At 39.9% G+C, this 15,559-nt stretch overlaps 2 protein-coding genes across 3 annotated transcripts in view; both read right to left on the bottom strand.

The window, feature by feature from the left end:
• LOC145442840 (glutathione synthetase-like) overlaps positions 1-9,075 on the bottom strand; it is a 350,056-nt gene extending 340,981 nt beyond the window's left edge. For both annotated transcript variants that reach the window (XM_080320861.1, XM_080320864.1), the window contains exon 1: positions 9,055-9,075. The gene's annotated coding sequence lies outside the window, so the exon portion shown is untranslated. The remainder of the gene's footprint in view (positions 1-9,054) is intronic.
• On the bottom strand, positions 8,153-9,022 carry LOC145443505 (uncharacterized). Its single transcript, XM_080321463.1, has one exon. The coding sequence runs from the start codon at positions 9,020-9,022 to the stop codon at positions 8,153-8,155; it is 870 nt and encodes a 289-aa protein (XP_080177589.1).
• Positions 9,076-15,559: the final 6,484 nt, after the last annotated feature.

Raw genomic sequence — 15,559 nt, 5'->3', positions numbered from 1 at the left:
TCGAGTCTGACTCGAGACGATCATGACTCGAGTAATTACAGCTCTGTTTCATACCAGTGTTGGGATGACTCGAGTCATGACTTGACTCGAGTCAGACTCGAGTCAACTTTTTCGTATGACTTGACTTGACTCGAGTCACCTTACAAAAATGACTTGACTTGACTTGACTCGACGCTTCATAAATGTGGATTGACTCGTGACTCGTAGCAAAATTTTCGAGTCAATTTCAAGTCATCAATAAGCAAACTGTGTCGACTAAATCCTTGTATCATCTGTACGTTCGGATTATTCGCGATACGGCGCTGACACTTGTGAGAGCAACTAGTCATTCACCATGGAAAACTGAATGGGATAGAACGGTAACTGCGTGGCCTGTCAATCATTTACGGTTGAATAACAATCAGTAAAGCCAGAATGTCGCGATTGTTTGCTGTTATTCTTCGGCTTACGTAGCAGCGTACAACGGGTCACTTAAGTGCTATTATCATTATCGTAAGTAACTTGTCTTGTCTAAAATACTTTGAATGTAATTATTGACAGTATGTGGCATCTTCTTTTACCTTTCTTTCAGTGTGTATTAGTATGTAATTAGCTATGCAATGTCCGTGGAGTCGGTGGATTTGTCCAATGCTAGGCGGCGAAAATGAGTCAATACGCTGCAATTTGTTTCAGAACATGCGATAAAAGATCGACTGACATTGCTGATACTATTCTGGTCACGGTTGAATCAGATAACTGTAGCTTCGAAATTTGTCAGGTGATGTTGTGCTTGCTGCTAAGATTCGGAAACAGCGAATATTCACACAAAGGTTTATTGAAATCACACATTCTGTAGCATATTTTTGGGGTTTAGCGATATACCAAGCAATTTTGAACGATGCGTCTGTAACGTCGTCGGCAATTTTAACAACGCCTTTACGGCTTGACACCTAGCTGGTTACGTTTTCTAAGATCAGGCGATATGTATAACTGCAGAAGAAACTATTGTGGTATCATTTTAAGCTACTACGCTGCGGTACGACAACTGTTCTTCGACAAATATGACACATTGGTTTTCCATTTATATCTGAGCAAGCAGATTCATTTCTCCACGCAGAGTTACGAATCCAATTTTTGCTGTTTAATTTCCCGTTCCTTGTTCTCGTTTCTGTTCAAACCATTCGCGATGAGTGAAACACTCTTCAAAAAGTGTCCAGCCGAACACCGATTCAAAACAATACCAATCAACTCGAGCATCTACCAAGAAATCAGAACAAACCAAGGAATAAGTAATCAAATGAAACAGAGACGGTGCGATAATTTAGCTAAGTCGCTAAATCAATATGTACCATAACTGTCCCAGTAGTAATTGAGTTCATAACGAAAAACGTCGCGGACCGAAAAATAAACGTCTGCGGGTTGAGAACCCCCTGCCTAGGGCAAGTTGGGTGTCTGATTCCATAGACTACTCCAAGTCGCTTCGACACCTGCCTATCTTTTCATTGTATCGCATTTTTGTGATGTATGGAACTGATAAAATTGCTAATAAACCAATGATGATGATGATGATGTACCTTGATAACGTTATGTAGTGAATGACTTGTAAACTCCTTGGCACGGTGTAAGATGCACAGGAAGACAGTTAATAGGACAGATAGAATGTGTTAATCAGAAAAAATATAAGAGAATATCAGAAACTACTAAGTGTCGAGAGCATAATAAGAATCAATATGACGTTCAACAAGAACTAAGTGCCGGTAGTGCTATACAGATGAGTTAACAGTATAATACACACATGCAGGCTCGGCGCAGTGGAATAATAAGTTATAGATCGTTATCTGTATTTCTATCTATTTAACTTGGACTACTTCGATTGGATATAGATAGAAATCGCTTAAAAAGATTAATATACGTTGCTACATTCTTGATTGATTCTTTTAATATAAGGAGGGAGGTTGTCGAGTTACTGCGCACATATAGTCGCCAGCTTCACTATAGCCTTTTTTAGTAACCAGCACGCCAAATTGAGAGGTGGGGTTGCGACCATAAAGAGTTTGGGAACCCCTGCTCTAGCTGCTAGCGATATAATTGAACACCATCCTGTATTGATGGATCAAAAGTGATCGGAGTTGGCATAAGCTGGTCGGATATTAGATATACATACCAATTACTATCCAATTTATGATGCTATTCGAACATGTAGCATTGTAGCCTAAATACTATACACATTGCACAGCACTATAGCATACTAGAAACTACAAAGGACACTGGCGTCGATGTTCAACTTGATAGCGACGTGCAGTCATTAACTATATGAAATTAATTTAGACTAGTCACGCTAACGATAATAATGACAGTTGCTTCACCCGATGTATGGCTGTTACGTAAGCCGTAGTATCACGGCAAACCACCGAAAATTCGGGGTTGATTGATCGTTATCTACTGATTGTTATTCAACCGCAAATGATTGACAGGCCACGCAGTTACCGTTCTATCCCATTCAGTTTTCCATGCATTCACTGATTGTACATTTCACTGGTCCTCCGTTGTTACATCACAACTAAATTTGACCGCAAACGAGATGATCACGGCTTACGTTGTCATAGTAGTAGTAGAGTAATAGAAACGTATCTCTGTTTCTTAGTCGACTCAGCGCTTACATTGGGCAGTGCTCACCTTTATCAAAACTCCTCTATGATTTAAATCAGGGGTGGCCAACCTTTTTGGCCAAATAAAAGGGCCACATGCAATTGACGAATAAGCGTGCGGGCCACTAGCCGCACGAAGCGCAAAATTTTCTCAAAGTTTATAGGTCAATAATATTGTTACTTGAGTATATCGCAGGGCTAAGTTCGCAAGGATTTGACTATTCGGAGCCTGGACATATCGATATCGAAAGTTTCGGCGAACATGCGTCAATCATTTTGTGCATATGATGTTGGACGACACTTTCTCTCGTAATTGCGAATATAGTTACACTCAATCTGGTACATTAGGCGTTCTTTCATTTTCAGGGAGGGTGTAACAATATATTAAAAGCAAGAAATCGAGTGAAATCATATTTCGGGAAGCGTCAAAATTTATTTTACTATAGATAAATCTACCGCAGAATATTCTGCTTTATTGTGATGTACGAAGATCTACCAAAATGCGACTGGCTCAAGGATCTGCCAATGCACCGGAACTGACATTTTAGTCGCCACATTTCAAGTGTTGCGTCCGGACTAATCAAATTTTTGGTTGGTTTTAGCAAGTTCCCAATATGGATAATCCATTTTTGATAATATTACTAAGTTCGAAAATGACCGCGCGGGCCACTCAAAACCTTCTCGCGGGCCAAATGAGGCCCGCGGGCCACGGGTTGGCCGGCGCTGATTTAAATCGAATGAATATAGTTTATGCCAGTGATTCCCAAGTGCGGCCCCCAGATAGCCTTCTTGCGGCCCCCAACATATATTAAGAATCGATTTATGACAAAAATAAAATTTATATTTGTAAAATACTCTTGCTTGGCTTGACCTATGTGGTTTTTAATTATAGAATTGCAGGAAAGTTGTGAATTGTGAGTATCGACTGCTAACGTTATGTCATTGCTGTTTCAATGCAATGTGCCCCAACTTTCCAGTTGAACGAGCAGTAGCTATAGATATAAATAGGTATTGATAACTTTCAAAACCGGAGGAAAATCTCTCCCTCGTGGTCGCTTGACTAAAAAAGAAAGAGGCTCAACTCCCGGACAATACAGTTTTTCTTTCACATTAACAGGTGGTTGACTGAAAAAAAAACTTCCAGGTCCAGCTCCGAAATAGCCGCCGTAGCGTTCCTACAGTGCTGACTTAATGTATATCAGTTGAATTTGGCCCTATGTAACCAAAATCCTCAAAAAAGAAGACATTTGGGCGTCCTCCGAGGACACTTTAAAAAAATCATAAAAGAGGACAAATCATCTTAAAAGAGGCCGTATGGTAACTCTATGATAACTAGATGTGCAACACGTGACTCACGGTTGAATACGCCGAGATGCATACTGCTTAGTCGGCTAAAAGCAGCATAATTGGTAGTCCTATATTCAGGGCCGTAACTGTCGCACCCCAAACCCCCCAATTGAGGGGGCCGAGCTCGAAGGGGCCCAAAATTATTTCGTGAATTGGCATAAATTATAGAATATTTTTTGAAAATTTATGCAACTTCTTAAAAAATTTTTTGCGCTGGGTGCGATTTCAATTAGCTGCATATCTTGATTATTGGGTACTCTTCCCCAAGAAAAAATACGCAAGATTTGTAGAAATGGGCATATCAGCGTTGGCCATGACCGCACCACAACGCACCAAGACATTTAAAGTTTTAGGCCATGTAACATGTGACTCCAATAAGTGTGAACGATCGGCAGCGAGGAAGCCATGGCCGTAAAGGACTGCTTTTATGCTGACCAAAAACTTCGAAATACCAAAAACTTCGTTATATATACAAAATACATATAGGTTTATTTGTCCATATAGACGCCTAAATGACTAGCGCCGAATGTTCTTGTCTTGGCAATCTGAACCTATCAAGATAAATACCATCCCGCAGGAAAGAAAATTACATGCCAGCGAAGAAATACCAATTGATCTGAAATCGTGTGATCTTCCAGTTTAGTAGAGAGAGAGAGAGAGAGTTCTTTTATTCGTCAACCATGAAATATAGTAAAGGCAATGTCCACAAACATTCACGTCCAATAGTATACATTTTTAAATTTTTTCCTCACTATAATTTGCACGGTATAGACTGGGAGACCCGATATGACCGAAGTCTTCTAGGCCGGAGTCACCCAAGCATATTGGCAGTATTAATTATAATATGGATCAATTTTTTCTCTCAGTCAAGTAGCACCGCAAAGAGTAACGAAATAAACAAAAGTAAATAAAAGACAGCCACACTAGTGAAGGACGGTTACCATAGTTAACAGTGTGATCAGAAAATAACAATTTGACCCATGTACACAGTGGTAATATTATTGTAGCATATTAAATGAACCAAAACAACAAACAACATTACTGTGGTCATGAGATATGTTCTTCTTAGTACTTGGATAATATAAATTTGCAATAGCGAGCTTTAAATGTATGATAAGGAAGAGTACGGTACAAAGCTGGTACATTGTTCCAAAATTTCACACCTATATAAGATAGGGAATTTCTTGACAGTCTTGATGAATTCAATTTAACAAATAGGGACTGATTCTGTGAGAATCTAGTGTTATAATGGTGAATTGAATTGGGGCATTGAAAAAAGTTGTCGAAATATTCAGGTAATGTTCTTTCATTATATTGTTTCATGATTTTTACAATTTCAAATTCATACAAATCCGAGACCTTGAGAATGCCCAATTTTCTAAATTCAGGACTGACCCTGCTACGTGCAGGTATATTAGATATAATCCTAATGGCTTTGTTTTGTAATACCTGGAGCTTGTTGATATGCTTCTTGTAAGAGCAGCCCCACACTGTTATTCCATATGTAAGATGGCAGTGGACGAGCGCATGATAAACAGGTAGGAGAAGTGATATTGGAACCAGCTTCTTCAGGCGATAGAGTGCACCAATGCCACGAGATATTTTGCTTGCTATGTAGTTGATGTGATGGTCCCATACTAGATTATCATCGATAATAATACCTAGATACTTGACAGATTGACTGGTTTTAATCAAAGAGTCCTTTAGTTTGAATTCTGCGATCGCATTGTTGAGAGATCCTTTAGTGTCAAATACTAGTATTTTGGTTTTGAGGGGATTGATATGTAATTTATTCGAAGACACCCAATTGCTAACAGAGGCTAGTTCAGAGTTAGTATTGTCAATGGCAGATGCATAGTCAAATCCAGATGTGACAATACTAGTATCATCTGCAAAGAGTGTGATATTTCCTGGGGAGGAGTAGACAATATCATTTATAAATATGATGAACAATAGTGGCCCCAACACAGAGCCTTGTGGAACACCTGTAGTTACTGGTAGTTCCAATGACTTGATTGAATTGATTTCAACAAATTGGGATCGATTTCTCAGGTAGGAACTGAAAAGTTTTTTTGCAATTCCACGAACACCGTAATACTCAAGTTTTTTTATTAAGATAGTATGATCAACGGTGTCAAAAGCCTTTTTCAGGTCGAGAAATACTCCACATCCAGTTTGCTTCGCACATAGTATATCATATAGTTTCGAGGTCATATGAATAACAGCTTGAGAGGTAGTATGATTCTGTCGAAATCCGAATTGGCATTGATTTAACAATTTTTTGTGGCATAGGAAATCATTTAGTCTTTGAAATAATAGTTTTTCGAAGATAATTGCAAAGGGCGACAGGATAGATATTGGCCGGTAGTTTGAGATAATGTCTCTGTCACCATTTTTGAATATGGGAATGACTCTAGCTATTTTGAGATAGTTTGGGAAGATTCCTAGATTTAATGAGTGGTTATAGAGAGTAACCAAACTATCACTAAGTTGAGTGCCAATTAATTTAACAATATAATTTGGTAGCATATCATAACCTTGAGACTTTTTGTTTTCTAGTGATGCAAGAACAGTTATGACCTCAGCACTTGTGATAGGTTTCATGAAGATGGAAGATTCTGGTGAAAGGCCATAAGTTCGCTGTGATGGAGCAGTTTGGTTGGCTAGTTTGCAACCAATTGATGAAAAGAAATGGTTGAACGCTTCACATATTTCACGTTGATCAGTTTTGGTTAGACCAGTTTCCGAATCTATGATTTTGTTTGGTATGCAAGTATTTGTGCCACGATTTATTATTTCACCAATCATTTTCCAGGCGATTTTTGGGTTATTTCTATGTTGTGCAAATTGCTTTTTGTAATAAAGTTCCTTGGCTTTTATTTTGACTTTGGAAAGTAGATTTGCATAGGACTTGTAATGAGAGTGGTTGCAAGCAGAAAAATTGAGTAATAAATACTTATGCAGCTTATTCCTATTACGGATAGATGTCAAGATGCCCTTGGACAGCCATGGCTTTGCAGAGAGTCTGCGTTCGCGTTTTGATTGAATTCGCAATGGTGCATGTTTATCCACAACATCACATATATCGTGCATAAATTTATCAAATACTAAATCATAGTTTTTTTCATCAATTTCTGTTCGGTACAGATTGGCAGATATTTTCTCGATATCATCCGTAAAACTGTCGTAGTCCATACTACCAAAATCCCTACGCTTGTAGCGGCTATTGATAAATCGGGTTGTGGTTTCCAAGAGACAAAATATAGGGTAATGATCAGTCAGGTCTGAATTAATTATAGAAGGCGTTAAACGAAGATCGACGATGTTAGTATACATATGATCCAATAAAGTAGACGATGTTCTGGTCACTCTAGTGGGTTTAGTTATCATGGGAATACAGGCATAGTTGGTAATCATATCTAAGTAATCATGTACAGTAGGGGATGATCGAAGAAGGTCTATGTTCATGTCACCCATCAATAAGAATTGTTTCCCGTCGTTTGTTAATTGGTCAAGACTAGATGAGAGATTATCTATGAAGTTCTTCAAGTTGCCTTTTGGGTGTCGATAGATCACACCGCAGACTATGTTTTTTGAATCACTGTTGGATCCTTCAAACTCAATCCAGAGTTGTTCAATATTGCATTCTTGAAGAGCATATTCACTCAACAGTTTGTAAGAAACATTATTATTGATATAAAATCCCACTCCACCAGCATTGGATTCAGTGGGACTGTGAATAAATGTATAGCCATCTATAGTTATATTGTCTATTGGGTCATTCTTTAGTTTGGTCTCAGATATACCAAGAATTGAAATAGGATAGTCAAGGGAGCAAAGAAAATTGTGTAATTCGTCAAAATTCTTCTGTATTGATCTAATATTTACATGGCCCAGGAGCATTGCATTTCGGCCAAAACTTCTGAATTTGAAATATGGTGGACCACGTTCTGTATCCTGGTATTTACAGTCCTGTACATTCAAAAAATCAATCTTATTAGTTTTAAGGTTATGTGATTTTCTGGTGTCAGAAGTTAGATAGGGTCTGTTATCACAGGAAAATAAATTATGAAATTCTATATTACCGAGGTGTGAGAAAGGAAACACTTTTTCCAAATTATACTGCTGGTTAAGCATTATAATAGAGACAGAAGTTCTGGTAGCCATATAACAGGAATTTAACTCATCTTTACTAAATCTTGTTCATTCTCGATGACAAGTATGTTGGCGTCGGAATTTTTTCTTGCAAGAATTTTGCCATTTCTTGTCCAGAGAAAGGAATATCCTGATTTCTTTTTTTGGTCTTTTGCCTTGAAAAGCAGATTCAGTGCTTTTGGTGTGAGATTTTCCACAACGAAAACTTTCGATACATCTGGTATGTTTATGGAGTTATGAGCAGCTTTGAGGTTCGAGCGAGAAGACATGATGTGGTTCCTAGTTTTGCGGGAGATAAATTTAGCAATAATGGGACCAGTTTCTTTATTTTTAGCTTTTCGTCTTCTAAATGAGTAATCAATGTCATTTTCCGAAATATCAATGTTCATGAGAGAAAGTAATTCTTTGATGAGGCTATCAGTGCTTTCATTTTCCTGTTCTGGAATGTTGTGAAATTCCAGAATTTCCATGCGAGAGAGTCTGTCAAATTCCTCCAGTTTTCCTTCCAATTGTGTAGAATATTCTTTGTACGAATTGATTAATTCAGTGTTCTCTCGTATGTTTTCAGCATTTGCTTTCGCCATCTTCTGGACCTGAGTAATCTCGTTCATTAATTCATCAAATTTTTCGCTTTGAAATTGCTGTGCATGTTTTACTGTCTGGATATCATTGTTCAGTTCTTTGATTGATACATTTATCGCATCAAGAGAATGTTGCAATTTGGAGGTATCATACGATCTTGATTTAAGAAGTTCCTGTAGACATATATTGATGATTGATGGCAGGTCATCTTTTATCCTGGCAAGTAGTTCATCTTCGAATCTTGGAAGCAACTTGCGAATGGCATCAGCTTCACTTTGTTCAGATTTCTTGGGAGGCATCTTGGGTGGCATGTTGCAGCTATAACTTATGATGTATATGCTACTTTAATACAACCAAATACTCCAGGTTTGGGCAATTCTACATTTTTTGATATAGCAGACAGGATGTCACGGAATAACATCATGTGAAGAAGTCATACCTAGGGGTCTGCCCGCCCGAAGATGTTTAATTTTATGGGGTCTGCAGTTTCAAAGACACTCAGCTCTACCGGTAAGTTGGATTACGTGGGCAAAGACGACAACTACGCAATTTCCGATCTTATTCACCGAATTTATCATGAATTATCGAAATATTCGGGCGTCGCGCTGTCTCAATAAACAGTACAACTTTAATTTCGTGGGAAAAGCGAACAACGTCATGCGGGGTCAGTTTATCACCCTATGGGAGCCCGGGGTCCTGACGAAGTGCCGTTACGTTCCTGCCAGCGGGTACCCCCGGATATGTTTAATTCCTATTGAGGGGGCCTATACCTTTACAAACACACCTCACTCAACTCTACCGGTAAATCAGATTACGTTAACAGAGACAAGATGAAAATTGATAGCAATACATGCAATTCCCGATCATATTGACCGATTCAGTCATGAAACTAAAGAAATTTTTCGCGCTTCGCGCGTTTAGACGAGAAAAGCTGATTCAATCAACAGACACCCAATGCAGCTGATAAGTAGCGGTAAACGGTATACAGTTTTGAAACCTCGCCAGGGCAATAAAACTACTCCGAAATAGCCATTATGACTGTTTCGGTCCGTTTCATAGCCGTAGTATTCGTGCGGCCCCGACCGTACTCTGAAATTCTAAATTTGGCCCTCACACCGAAAAAGTTTGGGAACCACTGGTTTATGCGCTTATATTCTCACGGATGTATGTAGATGGATAGTGTATTGTACCATATCAATTTGTTCAAACTTCTCGAAGCTTCGTATTCGATACTCTACTTTGGCTGATAATAACAGACTGTAGCATGTAATTAGTTAATCACGTATTTTATTAGCAGTTCTACGTGTGCGTGTGGTATACATCGCCTTTTTGCTTGTATAATTACCTTTATACCGTTATTTGATTCAAGCTAAATGGCCAATTAATCTGTCTTTCACGCAGCTGACTTTGAATCTCGACTCATACGTCGAAAATTCAATTTGACTTGAATTGTGACTTGACTCGTGACTTGATTTGACTTGACTCGAGTCACCTCCGAAAATCGAGTGACTTGACTTGACTCGAGTCACCTTCGAAAATCGATTGACTTGACTTGACTCGAGTCAAAATCTGCCATGACTCGAGATGACTCGTGACTCGAAGGTAGTGACTTGATCCCAACACTGTTTCATACCCTGCGGTTCAGATTTTGTCTTAGTGCTTTGTGTAACTATAAGTAAGACAACTGAGAAAGGGTTGCATGTATCTGCTCACATTGAATTTAGTACTGTACCCAGTTATTAATTTTAACATGAATGTATTCCAAACAAAGCAACTCATATTATTTAACGTTCATGTGAGGCTGTGAATCACAACACGAGATAGTATCATCCTTTATGATACGATGAAGAAATATTCTGACGATTTAATTTTGTAGGTCTCAAATACAAGTATATTTAGTTATTCATCAAAAGTGATATACAGTGCCTCCTTCTTCGTTTTTCACACGCTGCGCGCTGCAGGATATAGTACCTAATTCGCAATATTTTGTTGAAAATAATCCTAACAAGCGTGACGGCAGTATTTTATATAACGGGAAATTTCGGGATTTGACAGGTTTTCTGTGATGTTAATTTGTTCTGGAAACTCATTAAGGATATGTCCTACTAGCACATCATCTACTGCGAAGCCATTTTTCTTCAGCGTCCCCTGAGCGTTTGCGCCCCCTTCAAAATCGCCAGCGCCCCTTGGGGGCGCTCGAGGCAAGGTTGAGAACCACTGTGTTAGACAATGCCGTCTCACATCCGCGTGCGGCGTTGCTTTAATAAGTTCGCGCATTAGCTCATCAACATAGCTCTGATCACAGCCTTATCCTGAGCATGTGAAGTTTCAATCTTTGGAGATTCCGCGTTGAGTAGCGATCCAATCGGCATACGATTGTCGCGGTTGAATTTTAACGCCGGTAGATTTTAACGCCGGTACTTCTACTTCAGTTTGAAGTAGTTTTAGGATGCTTTTGAAGGACTGCTTCTACTCGTACTTCAGTAGATTTTAGCTTCGCTACTTCTACTTCTACTTGAGTAGCTGTTTTGACTACTTTGACCACTTCTGCTCAACGCGCTGCCGTAACTGCTGCACCCCAAACCACTCGATTGGGAGGGACAAGCTGAAAGGTGGGCAAAAATTGTGCCGTATATAAAGTGGAAGTGGAAGTGGAAGTGGAGTCTTTCGGTGAGGATTTTATTGATCTCTTCGCGCGAATGTACAATAGCCAGGGAAAAGTTATTGCGTGCAATCGATGTAACTTTTAGAGTTATACACTCTGATAACAGAATTGTAGCTCTAGGCCTTCGGGAACATGGAGAAATCTTGGTCAATTTCATACCCCCCAAAATGTCAAAATATGCCAATATCTCTCTAAGTACAATAGCCAGGGCAAAGTTATTGCGTGCAATCGATGTAACTTTTAGAGTTATACACTCTGATACCGGAATTGGAGTTCTAGATTTTTCTCTTAGATTTTTCTCTTTTCCAGCCAAATTCTACGTGAGAAGTTACGTCAACAGCAAATGGATCTCGATGGGGGATTGTTGGGTTGGTATATACGACAGGTTTGTCGTCACTGCTGAATGTTCTATTATGTGTAATTTCCAGTAAGGGATCGGAAAGGATGTCGAAGATGCAGAAGGAACTGCAATTTGAAATTAGAGACGAGAGGAAGAAATGCATCGCGGGCAAGGAATGGACTGTCGGTAGCATTTCAAATGTTTCCTCTGCAACGCGAGACGTAGGTTTCCTGTCCCTGGTATAGTGTATCGCAAGCCCACCCTGTCAATTTATTTCAACTTGGCGAGGCTTCGTATTAGATCATCTATATTGGCTGACAATAACAGACTGTAGCATCTATCTATACCAAGGGCGGGCAACATACGGCCCGCGAAGGGATTTTGTCCGGCCCGCGGACAGTTTTCTGTCTTACATGATAATGTGACCCGCGGCCCCAGTCTGCCTAGATTCCCCACTACTTGTTTAGTACGTCAAATTTTAGTGACTGTATGTTATTATATACGTGAATGCGCAGCGTGCGCGAGCAGAGCTTACGCGTAGGTTCGTCGAAGCGAGAAGACTTGCATTATCTGTGGCGAAATAGCGTAGTGGTATAATCCACTGCTACAACACTAATGAGTTGTGGGTTCGAGTCCGACCGAGGTCGACTCCAGAATTCCGACTTTAGTGTTGGAGGTTTTAACTAGGCCCCTCCTCGCCATCTCATCCGCGTAAGCAGTGTCTTAAAAAAAGCCTAGAAGTGGGCCGTGCTACAAGTCGTTAGATAAGGAATAAAAAAAATGAATATCTTGCTGGCAGTGGCGGCTCGTGACAATATCGGGTGGTGGGGCAAGGGCTGCAAGCGACTTTTTATCAAGATGACGTCACAATGGCGTTTTCCAACGTAAACAAGTAACTTGGTGGTACGGTAACACGAACTTCCCGACAACATTGATTTTAACGTATGTGCCGCGAGTAGGGCTGGGCACAATGATTCGAGTACTCGAATCTGAATCGAGTATTAACTTTAATGATTCGAGTCGAGTAGTAAAAGACGAATTTTTCGAGTACTGATATTATACGCTTCTCGCCACTAAAAGTTAATTTATCATCAAAAATTATAGCGTCTATACTCTTTTCCACTGTGGAAGCCATGAAACCTTAATTGTCCGTATTGCAGCATAGAAAACAGGCCATGAAGTATAAGTACAAAGCTACGAACGTTACTGGAAATACCACATTTCCGAAGTCATGATCATCCCACAACATTGTCACAAAGTGCAATGGAATCGGGATGGTCGAAAAATACTAAGTATGGTTAATGTGATGGATAGCACGCATTATATTCTTTGTGGTGGCATAAAGAGGTACAAATTTGAACTTTATCATATTACATTCTGTTATGACGTCATAATGAGCGATACTCGAATACTCGACTCGACTCGAAGCAAAATACGTGATTCAGAATCGAATCACTCAGGTACTCGAAAATGCCCAGCCCTAGCCGCGAGAGGTCTGCCGGTCAGCTGTGACTTGAAGTGTGGTAACTGCGTAAACGGCGTACGGAACAAAGATTCGACACGGTTCATGTTCGCACTATAGCTGACTAATTATCTGCAGAAATGGAAATGACTATAACTCGAGAGATTGCGTAAGCCTAACTGGAAAGGTCAATGAGTTCGGACACATACGCGATTGTTATCTCATAGATTGAACATGTCATATTGAATCCAAAACATCATTCTGAAGAACTACGGATAGCAGCCTCTGAAATTCGGTCCCGGTACAGCATAGGAGATTTTGGCCTTGAGGCTGGAGACTGTCACACGACACATACGGCTTACGAGTGTCTATATGTCTGCTGCAAAATCGCCTTTTGAAAATATATTACCGAATAAATACGTGGATGAAAGCCGAAAACTTGGTACACTGATACATGAAATCATCTAGAAGTAGCCTCATGACCGTTTTTGTATGGTACACTGTCAAAATTAATACGAACAGACCAACACCGAATTTTGCGTAAAATTTACTGAGGAATAGGCTGATCAAGCGATCTGCTGTTAGCCGCGATCGAAAACTAAACAGCTATCGCGCTTGACACTCGACAGGGGTTGTAATTGTAAGCAAATGGCATGAAGGCCACAATTTCACGGTGAAATTGACATTGGAGAATATAAAATAAAAGTAAATATTTGAATGCAAACCGAGGATGTTAGTAAACTGTTTCATGATATCATCATCTCATCACCTATCTCAGTATGGAATACAGTTAGCGTTAACACAGATACGCCGGCTTTTGCGTGAAATCCGCAATGCGTTAGGTAGGCTGAGTGTCAGATCAGCGCACATCTCTACCATACTCGACCTTGATAACCAAATTGCTGCCCTAATCATTAATCATTGAGTGCCAACCTTGAGACTTGGCACAGCGTTCGATACTAAAATCAAGACATACCATGCAAAAGCTCATGACGGATCTAGGTAAGGAACGTCGTTAAAATCAATGGATATCAATACCGGCTTTGCGTAAAATATGTTTGCGATAAATGACGAGTCAGCTCTCACTCGACTTAGGAAACGAAATTACCACTAACATAGTTCAGTGACAAACTTGAAACTTTGTACAGTGTTCGATACTAACATTAAGACTTACCGTACCAAATGTCATGACCGATCTCGGTATGGAACATCGTCAAAATCAATGGATACCAATACCGGCTTTTGAGTAAAATCTGTTTGCGATATAAAACGGATCAGCACACACTCAACTTCGGAAACGAAATTACTACCCTAAACTTTAAGTAGAAACCCTGAAACTTGGGACAGTGTTAAATACCACCATCACGACATGACATACCAAGTTTCAAGAATTATCATGGTGTGAAACACCATCGAAATCGACCTATACCAGCAAAGGGCGACTAAACGCATATGACGGTAACCGAGTTCAGATATACATACGATTGTTACATCACACCTTAAGGGCGACGAGGCTATGTTGCCCCACCTGCTCGGTAATTTTATGAATAGGAGAGAGTAAATCAGTGTTTCTTTATTGTGCGCGGCTTTGAGAGAATAGACAGTGAAAGCTTGTTATGAGCGCTACCGGGGCATGCCCCGGCTAGGCATTCGCAAAGCGAAAACACAGAAGAGAATTCGATTTTCGCAGAGACTTCGCTATATATGGGCATTTACAAGCGAAATGACAAGAAGAATACGATTTTCGCTGTGATTTCGGTATATATAGATTGCTGTGCGTCTATAAATGGAGTGTTATTGAACAGAATTTTAGGTGGGGCAATGCCCCAGTTGCCCTATAGGACGAGCCGCCACTGTATGGAACACAGTTAACGTTACCACAGATACACCGGCTTTTGCGTGAAATCCGCAATGCGTTGTAGGCTGAAGTGTCAGATCTGAGCATATATCTACCATATTCGACCTTGATAACGAAATTACTGCCCTAATCATTGAGTGTCAACCTTGAGACTTGGCACAGCGTTCGATACTAAAATCAAAACACACCGTGCAAAAGCTCATGACAGATCTAGGCAAGGAGCATCGTTAAAATCAATAGAGACCAATACCGGCTTTGCGTAAAATCTGTTAGCGATAAATGACGAGTCAGCTCTCACTCGACTTAGGAAACGAAATTACCACTAACATAGTTCAGTGACAAACTTAAAACTTGGTACAGCGTTCGATACTAACATTAAGACTTACCGTGCCAAATGTCATAACCGATCTCAGTATTGAACATCGTCAAAATCAATGGATACCAATACCGGCTTTCGAGTAAAATCTGTTTGCGATACATGACGGATCAGCACACACTCAACTTCGGAAACGGAATTACTACC

Source organism: Botryllus schlosseri, chromosome 7 (assembly GCF_051294905.1).
Source record: "Botryllus schlosseri isolate E-star chromosome 7, Bs_hap1, whole genome shotgun sequence".
NCBI classification, from domain to species: domain Eukaryota; kingdom Metazoa; phylum Chordata; class Ascidiacea; order Stolidobranchia; family Styelidae; genus Botryllus; species Botryllus schlosseri.
This window is presented reverse-complemented; position numbering and strand designations above follow the sequence as displayed.